The 22,461-nt window shown below is 41.0% G+C and overlaps 1 protein-coding gene across 1 annotated transcript; it reads right to left on the bottom strand.

Annotated features, from left to right (window-relative positions):
• Positions 1 to 882: 882 nt before the first annotated feature.
• On the bottom strand, positions 883 to 22,442 carry evc (EvC ciliary complex subunit 1). The gene is made up of 20 exons (XM_090205196.1): positions 21,971 to 22,442; positions 21,593 to 21,706; positions 21,145 to 21,231; positions 20,538 to 20,761; positions 20,285 to 20,369; positions 19,918 to 20,016; positions 19,659 to 19,796; positions 18,871 to 19,032; positions 18,306 to 18,522; positions 12,100 to 12,248; positions 11,765 to 11,863; positions 11,459 to 11,671; positions 9,467 to 9,576; positions 9,000 to 9,213; positions 8,423 to 8,638; positions 7,934 to 8,069; positions 7,529 to 7,631; positions 7,033 to 7,159; positions 6,466 to 6,556; positions 883 to 2,931 (listed from the first exon to the last, which is right to left on the bottom strand). The coding sequence occupies exons 1-20, from the start codon at positions 22,154 to 22,156 to the stop codon at positions 2,831 to 2,833; spliced, it is 2,871 nt and encodes a 956-aa protein (XP_090061322.1). The 5' UTR covers positions 22,157 to 22,442; the 3' UTR covers positions 883 to 2,830.
• Between the last annotated feature and the right edge of the window lie 19 nt (positions 22,443 to 22,461).

The following is a 22,461-nucleotide window of genomic DNA, read 5'->3' on the forward strand; positions in this document are numbered from 1 at the left end:
ATTGCTTTTGTGGCAGATTAAAGTGCACTTCTTCCTGTGGAACTCTCTGCTCTCTGCGCCTGATTCTTCCTCACACACCTAGTCCCTCGTGACAAAAGTAATACTGGGAATATAATTAGGTACAATTTAAACCACCCATTCGTAGATGTACGTAGGTTTTGAGTTGGTATCTTTAATGGATCATTTGATAAAGATGAGGTTTAAGCATTATTAAACTGTCACGTTCTGACCATAGTTCTTGTGTGTTTTCCTTGTTTTAGTGTTGGTCAGGACGTGAGCTGGGTGGGCATTCTATGTTGTGTGTCCGTTTCTATGTATGGCCTGATATGGTTCTCAATCAGAGGCAGGTGTTAGTCATTGTCTCTGATTGGGAACCATATTTAGGTAGCTTGTTTTGTGTTTAGGTTGGTGGGTGGTTGTTTCCTGTCTTTGTGTTCTCTGCACCAGATAGGACTGTTTTGGTTTTGCCACATTTGTTGTTTTGTAGTGTGTTCATGTGTTGAGTCACTGTCATTAAATAACCATGGACACTTCTCACGCTGCGCTTTGGTCCTCTCCTTCCCAGGAAGAAAGCCGTTACAAACTGTCTACAAAGTCTGGGAAATTGTGTTCTAGAAACTGACAGTAGTGTGTCCACTTTTGGTTAACTTACCCTAACGATGTAACTATAAAACGCTTATTGGATTTTCTCCAATAAGACAATGTACATTTGAAATTAAACTGCCCTTAAGGCCTGAAAATGTGTTTCATTTTTTTCTTCCCAGTATGAGAGGAGTTGCTGAATGTATTGAATAACCCTTTTTCCATAAAGCCTAGGGTATCCATCCAACTATGTATCATTGCGTGATTAATGTGATGTAGTGAAGTAATTGAAATACGTTGCATGAGAAAACATAATCTAGTTTTATTCAAAAGCGCAAATTCTATTTTCTAGTCAATGAATGTCGATTTAACTCTGACTGCTAATCTATTAATTTGGCATGTAAGAATCATCTCCGGAGTAATGCTTGGACCTTTAATTAGGGCTATTTTCTGGGAATTGCGTCGTTATTATGTGCCTGATTTTACGACGACAAACAATTATAAATTGGGTTATTTGCGGGATTTCTTCGTCATTTCAATAGCATTGGGTATATGGTATTGACTACAATCTGGGTTTCTGATAGAGTATTCTGTTAACTATTGTAGATGTATGTGAGGATGGGCCTATGGGAGATAACTCTGACTTGTGTGATAAGTTTGTCTCCCCTCATTTGATAGTAAATAAATTAACCACCACAAGGGGTACAGGTTAGTCGAGGTAATTTGTACATGTAGGTACTGTAGGCCGGGTGATGTTATATAAATAATCAAATATCAAGCATTACTAGCTGGCCAACGCTCTGGTTAAACCGGATGTCCTCAGATAACTCTGGGCCCAGTGTCCTCAGTCAAGTTTAGAGCCTACATGCAATAACATGATTATCCGAAGGACACAGGGCTGCCACCACTCAAATATACTCCCCTGTAAACTACAAAGAACATCCTGCAACACTAACGAGCTTAGAGTGCCAAACTATCTCACTGACATTGATCCTTGCATACACTCCTGCAAAGACAGGAAACACCTGAGCCTAAAGCAGACACTGCCAGTCCCCCTATCTCACGCTTCCTTGACACACAAACATTTCATGAGCACTGCACACTCACACTCCACCCCCCTCTACTGGTCGGGTGCCAAGAGCAGAGGACTCTGCTGTGCACCAATGGGGCTCCTGCTCTGGCCTGGAGCAGGCCCGCCTCCAACTCTTCGGGACCAGTCAGAAGACCAACACGACAAGACTCCACCTACACTATTCCATGTATAAAATCTGCTGCAACCTCTGTCTAGGTCCCTTTTCAGCTGACTCCTTACTGAGTCATGTGACTAGGTCCGTGCACGTTAAACTGCAGGACAAGATATCTTTTGACTCAATAAACTGCCTTTTTGTTACAACTGAAATCCACTCTGTCCAGCTTCCATGATTTGGTCTCACTCTCCTGTAATTCAACACCAACAGTGACCATTTGGATCTAGACTTGGAGCTCTGGCACCGCTTGCTGTGCGGTAGCAGAGAGAACAGTCTATGACTTGGGTGACTGGAGTCTTTGAAAACATTTTGGGCCTTCCTCTGACACCACCTAGTATATAAACTCAGCAAAAAAAGAAACGTCCCTTTATCAGGACCCTGTCTTTCAAAGATAGTTCGTAAAAATCCAAATAACTTCACAGATCTTCATTGTAAAGGGTTTAAACACTCTTTCCCATGCTTTTTCAATGAACCATAAACAAATAATTAACATTTTCCTGTGGAACGTTCGATAAGACACTAACAGCTTACAGACAGTAGGCAATTAAGGTCACAGTTATGAAAACTTAGGACACTAAAGAGCCCTTTCTACTGACTCTGAAAAACACCAAAGAAAGGTGCCCAGGGTCCCTGCTCATCTGTGTGAAGGTGCCTTAGACATGCTGCAATCAACTGGCAAATCCTTTTCAATCCTTGTCATATGAAGATAAATTATAGATAAAACGAATCGGTGATCATTGGCCATTTGATTTGGACTTTAACAAGTTGGAAATCGCAATTCCACAATGAGGGGTTTGGAAGGAATCGGTGGCTAACTGCAAGCGTTGCAAAGCAATCACTAGCCTGCTTTCAGTGGACATAAAGAGGATTAAAAAGGGTTATATTACATGTGAAAACAGCCCAAAATGCCCAGTACACCCCCCCCCCCCCCCCCCGTCAGGTGTAATAAACATAGTTGTGTTCCAATTGTCTACCCTAATCCTAAAGTGTGACACTCCCTGTCATGAAAATAAAAGGGTTGGATTGGTGAGCAGAGTTTCATGCTCCCGCCTCTCTCGCCTCTTCCACAATGTTGGATTCAATGTTGGACTCTCCTCCTCCCCTGTAAAAATGTGACATTGATGATGCAATTCATGTTCACAAACACTCTTATTTGAAAACTATGGTAGGATATTCATCATAAAATTAACAAGAAAACTGTGTGATTGCTTCTATTTTCAGTAGCAAATATAATGGGCTGTATACCAAGTATGCGTCCGAAATGGTACTACTGCACTACTTTGGCTCTGGTCAAAAGGAATGCATTATACTGGGAAAAAGGTGTAATTTCGAAGCCCTGGTCACTAGTAGAGGTCGACCGATTAATCGGAATGGCCGATTAATTAGTGCCGATTTCAAGTTTTCATAACAATCGTAAATCTGTATTTTTGGACACAATTTTTTTTTTTTTTACACCTTTATTGAATCTTTATTTAACTAGGCAAGTCAGTTAAGAACACATTCTTATTTTCAATGACTGCCTAGGAACGGTGGGTTAACTGCCTCGTTCAGAGGCAGAACAACAGATTTTTACCTTGTCAGCTCGGGGATTCAATCTTGCAACCTTACAGTTAACCAGTTGCATCTCTAGGGGCGCTATTTCATTTTTGGATAAAAAACGTTCCTGTTTTAAGCGCGATATTTTGTCACGAAAAGATGCTCGACTATGCATATTCTATTGACAAAAAAGAAAACACTCTGAAGTTTCAGAATCTGCAAAGATTTTGTCTGTAAGTGCCCCAGAACTCATTCTACAGGCGAAACCAAGATGATACGTGAAACAGGAAATGAGCAGAATTTCTGAAGCTCTGTTTTCTAATGTCTCCTTATATGGCTGTGAATGCGACAGGAATAAGCTTAGACCTTCTGCCGTTTCCCCAAGATGTCGGCAGCATTGTGACGTATTTGTAGGCATATCATTGGAAGATTGGCCATAAGAGACTACATTTTCCAGGGGTCCGCCCGGTGTCCTTTGTCTAAATTTGTGCGTAATCTTCAGGTGCGGGCATTTTCTCCTGGGATTCAGGAGAGAAAGCACACTTCCACGAACGATATATAATCGAAGAGATATGTGAAAAACACCTTGAGGATTGATTCTAAACAACGTTTGCCATGTTTTCAGTCGATATTATGGAGTTAATTTGGAAAAAAGTTCGCGTTTTGAGGACTGAATTTTCGGGTTTTTTTGGTAGCCAAATGTGATGTACAAAATGGAGCTATTTCTAATACACAAAGAATCTTTTTGGAAAAACTGAGCATCTGCTATCTAACTGAGTCTCCTCATTGAAAACATCTGAAGTTCTTCAAAGGTAAATTATTTTATTTGAAGGCTTTTATGTTTTTGTTGAAATGTTGCGTGCTGGATGCTAACGCTAAATGCTAACGCTAAATGCTAACGCTAAATGCTAACGCTAAATGCTAACGCTAGCTAGCTACTTTTACACAAATGATTGTTTTCCTATGGTTGAGAAGCATATTTTGAAAATCTGAGATGACAGTGTTGTTTACAAAAGGCTAAGCTTGAGAGATGGCATATTTATTTCATTTCATTTGCGATTTTCATGAATAGTTAACGTTGTGTTATGCTAATGAGCTTGCTGATAGATTTACACAATCCTGGATACAGGGGTTTTTTCATAGCTAAACGTGACGCAGAAAACGGAGCGATTTGTCCTAAACAAATAATCTCTCAGGAAAAACTGAACATTTGCTATCTGAGAGTCTCCTCATTGAAAACATCTGAAGTTCTTCAAAGGTAAATGATTTTATTTGAATGCTTTTCTGTTTTTTTGTGTAAATGTTGCCAGCTGAATGCTAATGCTAAATGCTACGTTAGCCATCAATACTGTTACACAAATGCTTGTTTTGCAATGGTTGAGAAGCATATTTTGAAAATCTGAGATGACAGTGTTGTTAACAAAAGGCTAAGCTTGAGAGCTAGCATATTTATTTCATTTCATTTGCGATTTTCATGAATAGTTAACGTTGCGTTATGGTAATGAGCTTGAGTCTGTATTCACGATCCCGGATCCGGGATGGGGAGATCAGAAAGGTTAACTTGTCCAACGCTCTAACCACCTGCCTCACATTGCACTCCACGAGGAGATTGCCTGTTACGCGAATGCAGTAAGCCAAAGTAAGTTGCTAGCTAGCATTAAACTTATCTTATAAAAAACAATCAATCAATCATAATCACTAGTTAACTACACATGGTTGATGATATTACTAGTTTATCTAGCATGTCCTGCGTTGCATATAATCGATGCGGTGTGTATCGTTGCTCCAATGTGTACCTAACCATAAACATCAATGCCTTTCTTAAAATCAATACACAGAAGTATATATTTAAAAAAAAAAAAGCATATTTAGCTAAAAGAAATACAGGTTAGCAGGCAATTTTAACCAGGTGAAATTGTGTCACTTCTCTTGCGTTCATTGCACGCAGAGTTAGTGTATATGCAACAGTTTGGGCCGCCTAATTTGCCAGAATTTTACGTAATTATGACATAACATTGAAGTTTGTGCAATGTAACAGGAATATTTAGACTTATGGATGCCACCCGTTAGATAAAATACGGAACGGTTCCGTATTTCACTGAAAATTTCACTGAAAGAATAAACGTCTTGTTTTCGAGATGATAGTTTCCGGATTCGACCATAGTTTCCGGATTCAACATGTTATCATGTTATAACTAAGTCTATGATTTGATACAGCAGTCTGACTGAGCGGTGGTAGGCACCAGCAGGCTCGTAAGCATTCATTCAAACAGCACTTTCGTGCTTTTGCCAGCTGTTTATGACTTCAAGCCTATCAACTCCCGAGATTAGGCTCATGTAACCGATGTGAAATGGCTAGCTAGTTAGCGGGGTGCGCATTAATAGCGTTTCAAACGTCACTCGCTCTGAGACTTGGAGTGGTTGTTCCACTTGCTCTGCAAGGGCTGTGGCATTTGTGGAGCGATGGGTAACACTGCTTCGAGGGTGGCTGTTGTCGTTGTGTTCCTGGTTCGAGCCCAGGTAGGAGCGAGGAGAGTGACGGAAGCTATACTGTTACACTGGCAATACTAAAGTGCCTATAAGAACATCCAATAGTCAAAGGTTAATGAAATACAAATGGTATAGAGAGAAATAGTCCTATAATAACTACAACCTAAAACTTCTTACCTGGGAATATTGAAGACTCATGTTAAAAGGAACCACCAGCTTTCATATGTTCTCATGTTCTGAGCAAGGAACTTAAACGTTAGCTTTCTTACATGGCAAATATTGCACTTTTACTTTCTTCTCCAACACTTTGTTTTTGCATTATTTAAACCAAATTGAACATGTTTCATTATTTATTTGAGGCTAAATTGATTTTATTGATGTATTATATTAAGTTGAAATAAGTGTTCATTCAGTATTGTTGTAATTGTCATTATTACAAATAAATAAAAAGAATCGGCCGATTAATCGGTAGCGTTTTTTTTTGGTCCTCCAATAATCGGTATCAGTATCGGTGTTGAAAAATAATAATCGGTCGACCTCTAGTCACTAGTACTATTACTACTAATACTGCTAGTGTGCCATTTCAGATACAGCCCTTGAAAATCCTTACCTATGATGTCATCCTCAGTGTTGAGCTCTTTGTCGGGTAATGGGATCCGAGCTAAGGCAGATAGTTTAGCTATGAAGGCCTCTTCTGCCTCCTGATGGAGCAAACACAGAAATACAATATACAAAATTAATACAAATGTATTTTTTATTTCATAAAATATTTATTAAAACAATCTTTAATATATAAATCATGAACAACAGGCATTATCCATGAATTTACTTATACTAGCTGAACAAACTATGTAGTGATATTTACACATAAGACTGAAGAAATGTTTGCCAACTCTCCCACGGATTCATGGAAGTTAAAACTAAACTATTCTCTGCTTTCACATCATCATGATAATTCTATTTTACTAGGCAAGCCAGCTAAGAACAAATTCTTATTTTCAACAACGGCCTATGAACAGTGGGTTAACTGCCTGTTCAGGGGCAGACAGATTTGCACCTTGTCAGCTCAGGGATTTGAACTTGCAACCTTCGGTTACTAGTCCACCACTCTAACCACTAGGCTACCCTGCTACCCTAACCGATGAACCGTTATTAGCATTTACAAGGTGGCTGTTACCTGTAACTGTCCTTTGATTCGCTCCATGGTTTGTTCCTGGGCTAACTTCCTTCTCCTCAGAGTTTCACATGCGACCTCCTGCTCCAAGTCATACTGTTCCAACATCCTCTTCTTCTGCAGTTCAACCCTATTAGCATGGTGGGTAGTGTACAATGAAAAAGAGTGAGCTCTTCTCTGTATAATACCGTTACAATATTAGACATGGGTTCATATAGTATTTGTTTTCTTTCATACTTCAGCTGCACTTGATTGAGCCTGCCTGGCTCAAAAGAACCAATGAAATAGTCACAAAAGTGCAAAACCCATCCATCTGACACTCCAGGCAGGCTCAATCAAACGCTCAATTTGAACCCAGGTTTGTACATACATAATTTGCAAAAGACAACTTTATGCCGTGTTCATTAGTTGCCATGCCAAGTCATAGGAGAGAACGACAGGGAATCAATTGTATAGTATAAATAACAGTCAATTAGTTAGTAGAGAAAGTAAACAGTACCTCTGATGAAACTCGGTGGACATGGGCTTCCTCCCCCAGTTGGCCAGCTCCTTTAGCATGTCCTTGTTCATCTGAGAGCTGCTCTCTCGTCGTTCACACTCCTCTGGGGAGGGGACAGACACAACACCACAGTGATAGTTGTATTACTAACTTTGGCCCCTAATTCAATCAATTGAAGATTATGTGAAGGTTTGAGATAGCATACAGCTCCCTGCAAAAAAACAATACACCAATCAATTGCAACATTGCACAATAACAGCCCACAATTCTGCCAGTAGAACCGAAATACTTTCTAGTGTAGTTTTTCAGTGAACAGATTGTAAGGTACCTTACACATTCATAGTATCTGTAGTTTTACTATAGAATTAGCACTAACGGACCAAAATCGCCACCTGTTCATCTCACCTCTGGCCTTGTTAGGGTGTTGCTGCTGAAGGCCCTTGGTGATGTCCTGGACCTGAGAGTAGTAGCTGGTGACCAGAGCACTGAGGGAATCCCGGGTCACGTACACACTCTCTGACGCTACCTCCGTCAACTGGCTCTACCCATACCCAAATAAATAACAATTAGAATAGATAGAAAATAGATTTTAAAAAGGAGGGGGGGGCTATTTAAACATAACACATAGGCCTAGGTCAGTGGATGCTGGTGAGGGGAGGATGGCTCATAATAGTGGCTGGTTTTCATGTGGTTGACACCATTCCATTGACTCCGTTCCAGACTTTACTATGAGCCATCCTCCCCTCAGCCGCCTCCACTGGCATAGATCCACTATAATTTATACTTGGTTTTTGTCATAATCTAAAATTATCACATTAGCCCTAATTTGCCCATGTCTGTCTTAGGGGGAAAGGCCTAGAGGTTGTTTATGAATGAGGCCAGTCGCTCCATTACCTTCCTGCCGTGGTCAGGCTGGGGCCTAGTGGGAGGGGCCTGGTCCATCTGCTGCCAGAGGCTCTGGCTGAGGGCGTGGCCCACCAGCTGCTGGGCGTTGGCCTGCAGGAGCTCCGCTCCCGTCTCTAACTCTGACAGAAACTCCTGCTGGAAGCTGTGGCCAATCAGCAGTGTCTCCGGGCCCAGGTGCCTCTCGGCAACACTGGCACTGGATTCCTGTGGGCAGTCCAAGACACAGAGGGAGGTGATTGACAGACCACAGTGACAAGGTGACATATTGATAGTGTAAAAAAGAGCTGTAGATTGAGCAAGAAGAACAGGTAGGGGTCTCTATATACTGTATTCCTTTTAAAGTAGTTTCTCTTCATTTCTAGGGGGAATCACAAGTGTGCACTTTTTTGGTTCTAGCTCTGCACAAACACTTGATTCAACTAATCAAGGGTTTGGTGATTAGTTGATCAGTTGAATCAGGCATGTTTCTACTGGGCTGTAGCAAATGTCAAAACAAGCCTCATCTTCTCACTTTGTAGATTGTATAATAACATGTAATATAATGTTAGTGAATGTGTGACTGAACCTGCTGCTGGGCTTTGGGGAGCGTTGGTCTGACTATGGTCTGGGTGTGGTCCTCTAGAGCCAGCAGGGCCCTGAAGTCACTCTGAGACAGCACCTTGAGCTTGGACAACCTCATCTCCTTCAAGACCCTCAGACAGAAGTGTCTGGCCACAAAGTGCCTCTGCACCACCACCAGCAGGAGGTGCTGTTTCTTCTCAATCAACATCCCCACGTGGCTGGGATAGCATAGGGATTGGTCGTTGGTTGAGTCAAATGTGTTAGTTCTGGGCTGGAACAAAAGCCTGCACATCCTATTTTTACAGTATCAGGCATGATAACTACTGTGCCACTTTAAACCATACTTTTGCTTGTCAGATGTGCTAGAGTGTATAAAATGTTTACGATTGAAAATCAAATCAATTTCAGATCATATATGAAATACTGTATTTTTTATGTATTTCCACCTGCCAGAGGGTCCCCCTGCTTCACCTGTTAAGCATGTAGCTCTGTCTGACCACCATGCCTCTAAGGATCTTCAGCTGCTGTTCACCTAGGTGTCTGAGACAGGCCAGCACCAGGGCCGCTTCCTCACACCATACCTAGAGCAGGACAAACATACAGAAATACAGTATTAAAAATGGGCGTAGTCATTAGCAAAACATTTCAAAACGGAAAGCAAAAACAATCGGTTGTAACTGGACCAGATCTAGTAGTACTACCTCCACATTTCCTAAAGTTTTCTTCCATTTAGTGCCTAACGAATATGACCCAGGAGTGTAACCTGGCGCTTATCCAGAAGAGTGCAACGTTACAGAAGGTCCAGATAAAGATGCATTGAGTAGAAGAGATATGATGTCTGTCATGTAGAATAGGGAATCGAGTCAGCTCTATTCATTACCTTTTTGGGTCCGGCAGCATGTATACAGTATAGAGGTCGACCGATTAATCGGAATGGCCGATAAACTAGGGCCGATATCAAGTTTTCATAACATTTGAAAATCAGTATTTTTGGATACCGATTTGGCTGATTTTTAAACATTTTTTATTTATTATAAAACATTTTTTTACACCTTTATTTAATCTTTATTTAACTAGGCAAGTCAGTTAAGAACAAATTCTTATTTTCAATGATGGCCTAGGAACAGTGGGTTAACTGCCTTGTTCAGGGGCAGAACGACATATTTTTACCTTGTCAGCTCGGGGATTCAATCTTGCAACCTTACAGTTAACTAGTCCAACGCTCTAACCACCTGCCTCTCATTGCACTCCACGAGGAGCCTGCCTGTTACGCGAATGCAGTAAGCCAAAGTAAGTTGCTAGCTAGCATTACATTTATCTTATAAAAAACAATCAATCAATCAATCATAATCACTAGTTAACTACACATGGTTGATGATATTCCTAGTTTATCTAGCGTGTCCTGCGTTGCATACAATCGATCAGGTGCGTATTCCCGAAAAAGGACTGTCCTTGCTCCAATGTGAACCATAAACATCAATGCCTTTCTTAAAATCAATACACAGAACCTGCATATTTAGCTAAAAGAAATCCAGGTTAGCAGGCAATATTAACCAGGTGAAATTGTGTCACTTGTCTTGGGTTCATTGCACGCAGTTAGGGTATATGCAACAGTTTGGGCCGTCTAATTTGCCAGAATTTTACGTAATTATGACATAACATTGAAGGTTGTGCAATGTAACAGGAATATTTAGACTTATGGATGCCACCCGTTAGATAAAATACGGAACGGTTCCTTTCGTATTTCACTGAAAGAATAAATGTCTTGTTTTCGAGATGATAATTTCCTGATTCAACCACATTAATGACCTAAGGCTCGTATTTCTGTGTGTTATTATGTTATAATTAACTTGGACTTGGAGTAGTTATTCCCCTTGCTCAGCATGGGTAACGCTGCTTCGAGGGTGGCTATTGTCGATGTGTTCCTGGTTCGAGCCCAGGTAGGGGCGAGGAGAGGGACGAAAGCTATACTGTTACACTGGCAATACTAAAGTGCCTATAAGAACATCCAATTGGCAAAGGTTAATGAAATACAAATGGTATAGAGGGAAATAGTCCTTTAATTCCTATAATAACTACAACCTAAAACTTCTTACCTGGGAATATTGAAGACTCATGTTAAAAGGAACCACCAGCTTTCATATGTTCTCATGTTCTGAGCAAGGAACTTAAACGTTAGCTTTCTTATATGGCACATATTGCACTTTTACTTTCTTCTCCAACACTTTGTTTTTGAATTATTTAAACCATGTTTCATTATTTATTTGAGGCTAAATTGATTTTATTGATGTATTATATTAAGTTAAAATAAGTGTTCATTCAGTATTGTTGTAATTGTCATTATTACAAATAAATAAATAAAAATCGTCCGATTAATCGATATCGGCTTTTTTTGGGTCCTCCAATAATCGGTATCAGTATTGGCGTTGAAAAATCATAATCGGTCAACCTCTAATATAGTACCTGTCCATCTTGCTCCAATTGAGCCTGTATACCCTCCAGTTGCCGTTTGGTATTGAACTCTGCCTGCTGCAGCAGTGCAACCAGGTCACCATCTAGATCCAGCCATAGCCTCTGGCCTTGGTTTGTGGACAACTGGGGCTGAGCAGGGAGAGCAGATAGGAAGATGTCTTTGGCCAGCTCTCCCAGCTTCTTGGACCAGGTGGCATGATGCCTCTGGAGACACAAAAGCATGGGTTATTTTCTATTAGAAAATAAGTTGAATTAGCACTGCACAGATTTTGGTGAAATGCCATAATTACGACCTACCCTCCAAAGATCACACACTGCCTCTGCCACTCTCCCATCCTGCTGCAGCTCCAAGTCACTGCTCTGCTTCCTCTGCTTCAGAAGCAGCTCCTGATACACCTGGAGAAGAGAATTGAACTGCTAAACCGGAGCATAGAGTTATAAGGAGCAATTAACAATGTCATGTAATGGGACTGGAAAACCATAATACACAGAGTTTGTACTTATCCAAATTCGATTTTATAGTGAAGTGAGTGAACAGAGAAGTAGTTTAGCAGTACCGCTACTACTACTATTGTTATGGCACTGGACACACGACAGGGAACGAATGAGCCTACTAAAAGAGAGATACTGACCTTCACAAATTCCTGTAGGTCGCTGTGCGTCTGTGCAGAATCCAGTACACGGCTTCTCTCCTTTGCGTGAGTCCTCAGGAGTTTATTTTTCTTGGAGTCGATCTTCTTGCACTTTTCATACACAATCTCCTTGGTCTTTATCCTGCATTCTGTATAAAAAAATGTAATTACATGTAGTTTTGATTTATTGACATCATTATTTGTAAATTACAATGTTACTACACTAAGTTGTTGATTTGGCACAGAATTTGACCAATTTTCTTTTAACACAATTCACTTAATTCTTCTGTGTGTCATGCCGCATTTATCATTTAGAGTTGAGTATTAAACTACATTACTACAAAATGTACTTATATCAAAATTAGAGGTCGACCGATTAATCGGAATGGCCGATTAATTAGGGCTGATTTCAAGTTTTCATAACAATCGGAAATCTGTATTTTAGGACACCGATTTTGAAGTTTTTTTTTTTACACCTTTATTTAATCTTTATTTAACTAGGCAAGTCAGTTAAGAACACATTCTTATTTTAATGGCGGCCTAGGAACGGTGGGTTAACTGCCTCGTTCAGGGGCAGAACGACAGATTTTCACCTTGTCATCCCAGGGGATCCAATCTTGCAACCTTACAGTTAACTAGTCCAACGCAATAATGACCGTTGCACTCCACATGTAGACTGACTGCCTGTTACACGAATGCAGTAAGCCAAGGTAAGTTGCTAGCTAGCATTAAACTTATCTTATAAAAAACAATCAATCAATCATAATCACTAGTTAACTACACGTGGTTGATGATATTATTAGATACTATCTAGCGTGTCCTGCTTTGCGTATAATCTGACTGAAGCTGATGTAACCGATGTGAAATGGCTGCCTAGTTAGCGCGCGCTAGTAGCGTTTCAAACGTCACTCGCTCTGAACCTTGGGGTGGTTGTTTCCCTTGCTCTGCATGGGTAACGCTGCTTCGAGGGTGGCTGTTGTCGTTGTGTTCCTGGTTCGAGCCCAGGGAGGAGCGAGGAGAGGGACGAAAGCTATACTGTTACACTGGCAATACTAAAGTGCCTATAAGAACATCCAATTGGCAAAGGTTAATGAAATACAAATGGTATAGAGGGAAATAGTCCTATAATAACTACAACCTAAAACTTCTTACCTGGGAATATTAAAGACTCATGTTAAAAGGAACCACCAGCTTTCATATGTTCTCATGTTCTGAGCAAGGAACTTAAACGTTAGCTTTCTTACATGGCACATATTGCACTTTTACTTTCTTCTCCAACACTTTGTTTTTGCATTATTTAAACCAAATTGAACATGTTTCATTGTTTATTTGAGGCTAAATTTATTTTATTGATGTATTATATTAAGTTAAAATAAGTGTTCATTCAGTATTGTTGTAATTGTCATTATTACAAATAAAACATTTTTTAAATCGGCCGATTAATCGGTATCAACTTTTCTGGTCCTTCGATAATCGGTATCGGTGTTGAAAAATCATAATTGGTATAACTATACAATTATATTTTATTGTCACCACAGTGTGGTTCGCATTGGTTATAACAGTGCACTCAAAGAATAATCAATATTAATTTGCTTGATTTACTCTTTTTGGTAATGGAGAAAGGGCACTGAACATTTTAAGAAGCCAGTTAATTTAAGATGAGGAACTAGGCCACATAATACTGAAATATTACCACCATATTCCTCAGGGGGGAAGTTCAGCAGGGTACTAGATAATTACACAACTTCCCAGTGGGCACAACTGGTTACAAAGACGTCATTATGACGTCATGTGCCAAATTGTGCCCTCTGGGTACTCATTTCACATCAAATAGAATGTTAATCTAGGTTCGTAAATTCACCCTGGCAATCTACTCTGGTATCAGAGCACTCTGGTTTGAGAGTGCCAGAGCGGGGAATAATTCATGAATTTACGAAAGACCTAGCACCAGTGGCCTGTGTCAGTAAACATTGGATAAAAAACTCAATGTAATTGTTGCCAGTACAGTGGTTAACCCACTAGATAACATGAAAACAGTATAACCAGCTCTGCTAGTAAAATGGTCACAGTGAGGTGTTCTCTCATTTGTGTCTGAAAGTAGCTAGAAAGCAACGTTAGCCAATTAGCTTGACTGTCGTGGTAAGGTCAAAACGCATTGATCAACCCTACTCAACCTAACCCCAAAAGAGAAACACTCTGAATGATCTTCATTTAAGAATGTCCCAGAGCGCACTCTGAGACACCGGGGGCAATTTAAGAACGCACTCCTAATGTCTATGATTTGACCTGATACTGAATTCAGGGAGGTCACTTTTGAACACAAACCAGATTCTTCGTTTCAGCGGTTGGCTATTTGCACGCGGCAGCAATAATGTGTGTCAGGCCAATGGCGTGGTCTCTGACACAAAATGTTAGAGGCTCTAGTATTTGCCGCAGAGACAACATTTTGCTATTTTAAAGCAAACTTCCTGCAATTCTACAAATTATGCCATGGGGCTGAGAGAAAATGTGCTGAGGGTAGGTAGCAACACATCTGCCACGCTGATCCTCAACACTGGAGCCCCTCAGGGGTGTGTGCTCAGTCCCCTCCTGTACTCCCTGTTCACCCACGACTGCATGGCCAGGCACGACTCCAACACCATCATTAAGTTTGCAGACGACACAACAGTGCCTGATCACCGACAAAGACGAGACAGCCTAGACTAAGGAGATGATCGTGGACTACAGGAAAAGGAGGACTGAGCACGCCCCATTTTTATCGACAGGGCTGCAGTGGAGCAGGTTGAGAGCTTCAAGTTCCTTGGTGTTCACATCACCAACAAACTGGAATGGTCCAACACACCAAGACAGTCAAAGCCTATTCCCCCTCAGGAAACTAAAAATATTTGGCATGGGTCCTCAGATCCTCAAAAGGTTCTACAGCTGCAACATTGAGAGCATCCTGACTGGTTGCATCACTGCCTGCTCAGCCTCCGACCGCAAGGCACTACAGAGGGTAGTGCGTATGGCCCAGTACATCAGCAGCTGCCTGCCATCCAGGACCTCTACACCAGGTGGTGTCAGAGGAAGGCCCTAAAAATTGTCAAAGACCCCAGCCACGCCAGTCATAGACTGTTCTCTCTACTACCGCATGGCAAGCGGTACCGGAGTGCCAAGTCTAGGACAAAAAGGCTTCTCAACAGTTTTTACCTCCAAGCCACTCCTGAACAGGTAATCAAATGGCTACCCGGAATATTTGCTTTGTGTGCCCCCCTCCCAACCCCTATTTTATGCTGCTGTTACTCTCTGTTTATCATATATGCATAGTCACTTTAACTCTACATTCATGTACATACTAGCTCAATTGGTCCGACCAACCAGTCCCCCCGCACATTGGCTAACCGGGCTATCGGCATTGTGTCCCGCCACCCACCACCCGCCAACCCCTCTTTTACGCTGCTGCTAATCTCTGTTTATCATATATGCATAGTCACTTTAACCATATCTACATGTACGTACATACTACCTCAATCAGCCCGACTAACCGGTGCCTGTATATAGCCTCGCTACTGTTTTTTCACTGTCTTTTTTACTGTTGTTTTTATTTCTTTACTTACCTATTGTTCACCTAATACCTTTTTTGCACTGTTGGTTAGAGCCTGTAAGTAAGCATTTCACTGTTAGCTCTACACCTGTTGTATTCGGTGCACGTGACAAATAAACGTTGATTTTATTTGATTTTTACAATGGCTTATGTCGTGTTCTTATGCTATTTGGGTGACTCAAACATTATAACAAAATCAATGGGGGCCCCATTCCATGACATATTTGGAATTTTAGATTCTCTCTGACGGTCTAGTTTTTATTTTGGTGGTTGTTAGTTCTCAAAGATGATCTTATTTAAAAATATATAACTCCGTTATCTTTCCTACATACTTTATATCTGGTTTTAGTAATTTAACCTGTTTGGAATAGGGGGCAGCACTTTCACGTTTGGATGAAAAGCGTGCCCAGAGTAAACTGCCTGCTACTCAGTCCCAGTTGCTAGTATATGCATATTATTTGGATAGAAAATACTCGGAAGTTTCTAAAACTGTTTGAATGATGTCTGTGAGTATAACAGAACTCATATGGCAGGCGAAAACCTGAGAAAAATCCAACCAGGAAGTGGGAAATCTGAGGTGGGTCAAATTTCACTTCCTAAGGCTTCCACTAGATGTCAACAGTCTTTAGAAACTTGTTTGATGCTTCTACTGTAAAGGAAGGGCTCATAAGGGCTCTTTGAGTCAGTAGTCTGGCAGAGTGCCACAAGCTCTTGACGCTCGTTCACGTGAGAGGTAGCTCGCGTTCTATTGCTTTTGTAAAGACAAAGGAATTCTCCGGTTGGAACATTATTGAATATTTATGTTAAAAACATAAAGATTGATTCTATTCATCGTTTAACATGTTTCTACGGACTGTAACAGAAATGTTGGACTTTTCGTCTGGACCTAGTGCTCGCGCCTCATGAAGATGGATTACTGGGCTGAACGCGCTAACAACAAGGAGGAATTTGGACATAAATTATTAACTTTATCGAACAAATCAAAATTTATTGTGGAACTGGGATTCCTGGGAGTGCATTCTGATGAAGATCATCAAAGGTAAGTGAATATTTATAATGCTATTTCTAACTAATGTTGACACCACAACATGGCGGATATTTGTTTGGCTGGTTTGGTCTCTGAACGCCGTACTCAGATTATTGCATGGTGTGCTTTTTCCGTAAAGTTTTTTTGAAATCTGACACAGCGGTTGCATTAAGGAGAAGTTTATCTTTAATTCTGTGAATAACACTTGTATCTTTTTATCAATGTTTATTATGAGTATTTCTGGGAATTGATGTGGCTCTCTGTAAAATCACCGGATGTTTGGGAAGCAAAACATTACTGAACATAACGCGGCAATGTAAACTGAGATTTTTTTATATAAATATGCACTTTATCGAACAAAACATACATGTATTGTGTAACATGATGTCCTACGAGTGTCATCTGATGAAGATCATCAAAGGTTAGTGATTAATTTTATCTTTATTTCTGCTTTTTGTGACTCCTCTCTTTGGCTGGAAAAATGGCTGTGTGTTTTTGCAACTTGGCTCTGACTTGGCTGTAAAGCCTTTTTGAAATCAGACACGATGGGTAGATTAACAAGAAGTTTATCTTTCATTTGGTGTATTGCACTTGTTAATGTGTGAAAGTTACATACAGTGCCTTGCGAAAGTATTCGCCCCCCTTGAACTTTGCGACCTTTTGCCACATTTCAGGCTTCAGACATAAAGATATAAAACTGTATTTTTTTGTGAAGAATCAACAACAAGTGGGACACAATCATGAAGTGGAACGACATTTATTGGATATTTCAAACTTTTTTAACAAATCAAAAACTGAAAAATTGGGCGTGCAAAATTATTCAGCCCCCTTAAGTTAATACTTTGTAGTGCCACCTTTTGCTGCGATTACCGCTGTAAGTCGCTTGGGGTATGTCTCTATCAGTTTTGCACATCGAGAGACTGAATTTTTTCCCATTCCTCCTTGCAAAACAGCTCGAGCTCAGTGAGGTTGGATGGAGAGCATTTGTGAACAGCAGTTTTCAGTTCTTTCCACAGATTCTCGATTGGATTCAGGTCTGGACTTTGACTTGGCCATTCTAACACCTGGATATGTTTATTTTTGAACCATTCCATTGTAGATTTTGCTTTATGTTTTGGATCATTGTCTTGTTGGAAGACAAATCTCCGTCCCAGTCTCAGGTCTTTTGCAGACTCCATCAGGTTTTCTTCCAGAATGGTCCTGTATTTGGCTCCATCCATCTTCCCATAAATGTTAACCATCTTAACCATCAAAAGGTCGCAAAGTTCAAGGGGGCCGAATACTTTCGCAATGCACTGTATTTCTAAGGCGCTGCCTTTTCAGCGGAATGTTGTCGAGGGGTGCCGCTAGCGAAACCCATAGCCGTAAGAATTCAGTATATCTTGAAAAAGTTTCACCATCCCAAAAAGTAATTTACTTTTTTTTTATTGAGTGGCGGCAAAGATTTATGAATATAGGGGAACACTACTTATAGATGATCTAAGAATGTAGGTGGTGTGTGTGTGCGTATGTGCATGTGTGTGTGTGTGTGTGTGCATGCGTCTGTGTATGTCCATGCTCGTGCATGCATGCATGTGCGTCTGCAACATGACTCACCTTCGCTGCAGTGCTGCAGCCCCTCAGTCAGGGCAGTCTGCAGCTCGCCCAGGGTCTTCTCCATGGTGGCGAATGTCAGGTGGCCGTCACTGGTCAGCTGCTCCAGGCCTCGGGCCACCAGGTCCTGTCTGAGGGACACCTCCTGCTGGAGCAGGGCCGGCTTGGCCTGCAGCACACCCCTCAGCTCCTCCCACCACAGCAGCTTCTCCTGGGTCCTCTGGGAGAGAGCCAGGGGAAAGAGAGAGATGGATGCAGGCCCTCATCAATAAATAGATCCTATCGGTCATGAAGATTAGATAGGTGTAAGAAGTATGACAATAATTCCTTCCTATAATTGTTTTATGTGTTACATTTTTATGTATTTTCTATGTTGTAAGTTTAAAAAAAATACAAAAAAAGTTTTACGTGTAATGCATCCATGTAGAACAGCGGCCATGCATGGAACCTCATTAAAGGTACAAAGCTTTGGGTGCAAATGGAGAAGTTCTGAAAAAGCCTTACTTGTATGTAAAAAAATAACTTCTTTGTCCTGTATCCTTAAATGTTTATTGTTCTCATATCTCACCTTCATGTCTGCCGCCTGAGTCTCAGTTAGCTGGTTTTCGACCAATAGGAGACATTGGATAAGGGTGTGGATGACATCCTGGGCCTCATCTCTGGGGAGAACACTGGACCTGCCCAGGAGGCTTTGGCAGAAGGCCTCCACCTGCTTGCTAAAGCCCTTGGTCTGTGGAGATAGACATACTTCAAATTTGTTCACAAACGTCCAGGTTTTTAAAGAAAACGTTTCCCCATAAACGTCCAAGATTTTTTCCATCAAACTGGCAATTGCATTGTCGGTGAAATCATGTTACTTTGCTAGAGCAGACAATATGGTTCAATGTTGGCGGTTCAATTTGTATAATGTGAATTACACACTATGTGGTTCAAAGGTTTGGTCGTGCTTTTTGATCTAGTCGACTTGGTTACCATTTGAAGTGCGTACCATTTGAAGCGCGTACCATTTGAAGCGTGTACAATTTGAAGCGCGTACCATTTGAAACACGTACCATTTGAAGCGCGTACCATTTGAAGCACGTACCATTTGAAGCGCGTACCATTTGAAGCACGTACCATTTGAAGCGTGTACCATTTGAAGTGCGTACCATTTGAAGCACGTACCATTTGAAGCGCGTACCATTTGAAGCGCGTACCATTTGAAGCGCGTACCATTTGAAGCGCGTACAATTTGAAGCGCGTACCATTTGAAATGCGTACCATTTGAAACGCGTACCATTTGAAGCACGTACCATTTGAAGCGCGTACCATTTGAAGCACGTACCATTTGAAGCGTGTACCATTTGAAGCACGTACCATTTGAAGCGCGTGCTCCAGTAGATCTTTCTGAGTTCTTTCAATCTCCTCCAGGGTACAAGGATCTGAACTTAGATCTTTGTTTCTCTCACAGGAAAACAGGCTGGCTGACAGTTCTTTCTTTAATAAACCCAGTTCCTACAAAGAGATGAGAAAATCAATAAAGATCAGAATCCTTACTTGAGAATTTAAAAGCAGGTTTGTGGGAAATCATGTTACGCATGCACATCTCATGCTAGGATTTGGATTAAGATTGTACCTTTTCTTGCAGGAGAAGAACACTGGTGAAAAAAGCTGAATCCATATTATCCTTGGGAAAACGACCGCTGAGTATAATTCTGAGAATTTGGAGAAAGAGCTACAACAAGGAAATGGGAGAGGTAAGGGAGATATCTTCTTGAGATTTGGACCCACCAATATGTTACACAACATTTAAGCAAACTAGTACGGTTGTCATATTATCCATGGAAATGTTCTTAAAAACAAACATACAGTATATAAAGTCTTGATAATTCAATATGAGGAGATAATAGGCCATATAAGTGCATTCATAATGCATTAATTGGCTCATGGAATGTGCTACCCAATTGTTTGCTACTGTGTGGTGAAAGAAAGAGGTCACCCACCACACATTTCTCTTCCAGGACCTGTGAACAGTGTATCTGCACGTCCTGCAGAGCCAGACAATACAGGCTGATCCTGCCCTCAAAACTACAGTGGTAACAGAATTACATTACAAACACAGCTTGCATCTACAGTACAGAACAGTAAAGGGAGACTCAGCAATATGACATCCTCATACACAGACATATAATGGTAGTGTTCCATGGTGAAGCAAGCACTTTAATGAACTGAAATATCTGTTCCTCGTCATCTCACCCTGTTTGTGAGAGCGTGTGGGGGTAGAGGGCCACCCTGGTGAAGCTCTCGTTCCGCAGACTCTTGGGGACCAGTGAGGAGGAGATGAACTGGCTGCTGTCGTCGTTGTCCTGGTCCTGGCTCAGTGAATCCCCGCTACAGCCCGACGAGGACTCTCCATTGGGGAGGACAGGCAGCTTGGAGTGCTCGTGCAGTGAGGGGTTGGAGGCTCCATCCGCTAAGGGCTGACGTTGGGATGTGACGTTAAAGGGCCAGTTCACCTCAAAGTGAAAGTTTGCCAGATGTTTCAGCAGAATATGTAATGGACATTTTTTTTTTTACCACACTCCTGGATGCTCCTCACCTCCGTTTCATCAACAAAACAAACACAATAACAAAGTCTTTGGTGCCGAACAGTGGCACTGTTACGCCTAATGCAGATTAGATCTTTAAAGGGGTAGTTCAGCCATAGACTGCTTTTAAAGGGTACAGAACAAATATCTAAATATGTTTTTGTGCTGAACTATCAGAATAAAGGCAAAATTACATTGCAATTAGTGTTCCAATTTGGATAGATTTGGTTACATGTGGTATGAAGGCTGTAATATAAACAGATAGATGATCTTACTCTGTATTTCTGGTTGATGGGGTACACCACCTTTGCCCGTGATGCAAAAGCAGCCACATCACTGTTCACAGGTGGCTGCTTCTTTTCCTGGTAAAGGAATAAACAAAGTGAATTGTTAGGGAAAATGTTAATGAAGTCAGGTGAATGTTAATGAAAGCCAAATCAGCTTTTCTTTACACATACTGTACACTCTTAGAAAAAAAATTGCTATCTAGAACCTAAAAGAGTTCTTTGGCTGTCCCCCATAGGATAACCCTTTTTGGTTCCAGGTAGAACCGTTTTCCCAGAGGGTTCTACATGGAACCCAAAATAGTTTGAACTGGAACCAAAAGGGGTTATATTTGGGAACAGCTGAAGAGTGTAATACCTTGCAATGTATCTATCACACTTGGGCACTTTTATGGTGCTCAAATATTCTATATCTATAACTAAAATAGAATATATTTACTTTTTCATTGGTAGTGGCACTTTGGACACCCTTCTTGCTGTTGCTGACACAGTCACTGTGGTTGTTCTCCCTATCCTGGTCGTCTCCCTCGAACAGTCTTCTGGCATCATAGCCCTGGTGGAAAGGAATGGAAGACAGTATCATTTTGAATTGGGTTTATTCAACATGACTATACACCTCAGTTATTAAACAGTTATAAATCGTGTTAATGGTATCCTGACGCTTGCCAAATAGTGAGCTGATGACTGCAGAGTTATTGATTATTGCTGTTATTATTGCCAATGAGGTCATGCAGGTGGCTAAGCTATTTACCTATCCAAACAACGAGTTATAACACTAACTAATACAAACCTATAATAAACACCTTTACAAACTTACTTGTCTAGTTAGAAGCATAGGCTTCAGGCAAAAGACATACAGAACGGCTGCAGCTATGATTCCTGAAAAAAAACCACATACAGTGGCCACTGTCAATAATCCTGTAAATATGTGCCGAGATTCTGCAAAGTGAACTAATACATCATTTGAGCAATCGGGATGCCTAATCGTATCGTGGTCGTTCATTTTGGATAATTCCCGGGTGCAAAGGAAGAAAATAGACGAAAAATGCACATTTCTTCTACGCCTGAAAGAAAGAATCAGGACAACAACTCAAACTGGTCATGGACAAAGACCGTAAACCATTAAGCTACCGAAAACAACCGTAAAAGTTACTTTTTTTAAAAACGCGTGGTGGAAAAGTAATAACTTAAGGTATGACACCGTAACTAACAAAACACTTTTTTTGTAGCGGTCAGATTCGATGTTTCACAGACGGACTATTCAACCAATCATTGAACAGATTGGATGTAACGCAAGGCATTTAGGGG

Source organism: Oncorhynchus mykiss, chromosome 17 (genome assembly GCF_057628025.1).
Source record: "Oncorhynchus mykiss isolate SJ-2025 chromosome 17, ASM5762802v1, whole genome shotgun sequence".
Classification (NCBI taxonomy): domain Eukaryota; kingdom Metazoa; phylum Chordata; class Actinopteri; order Salmoniformes; family Salmonidae; genus Oncorhynchus; species Oncorhynchus mykiss.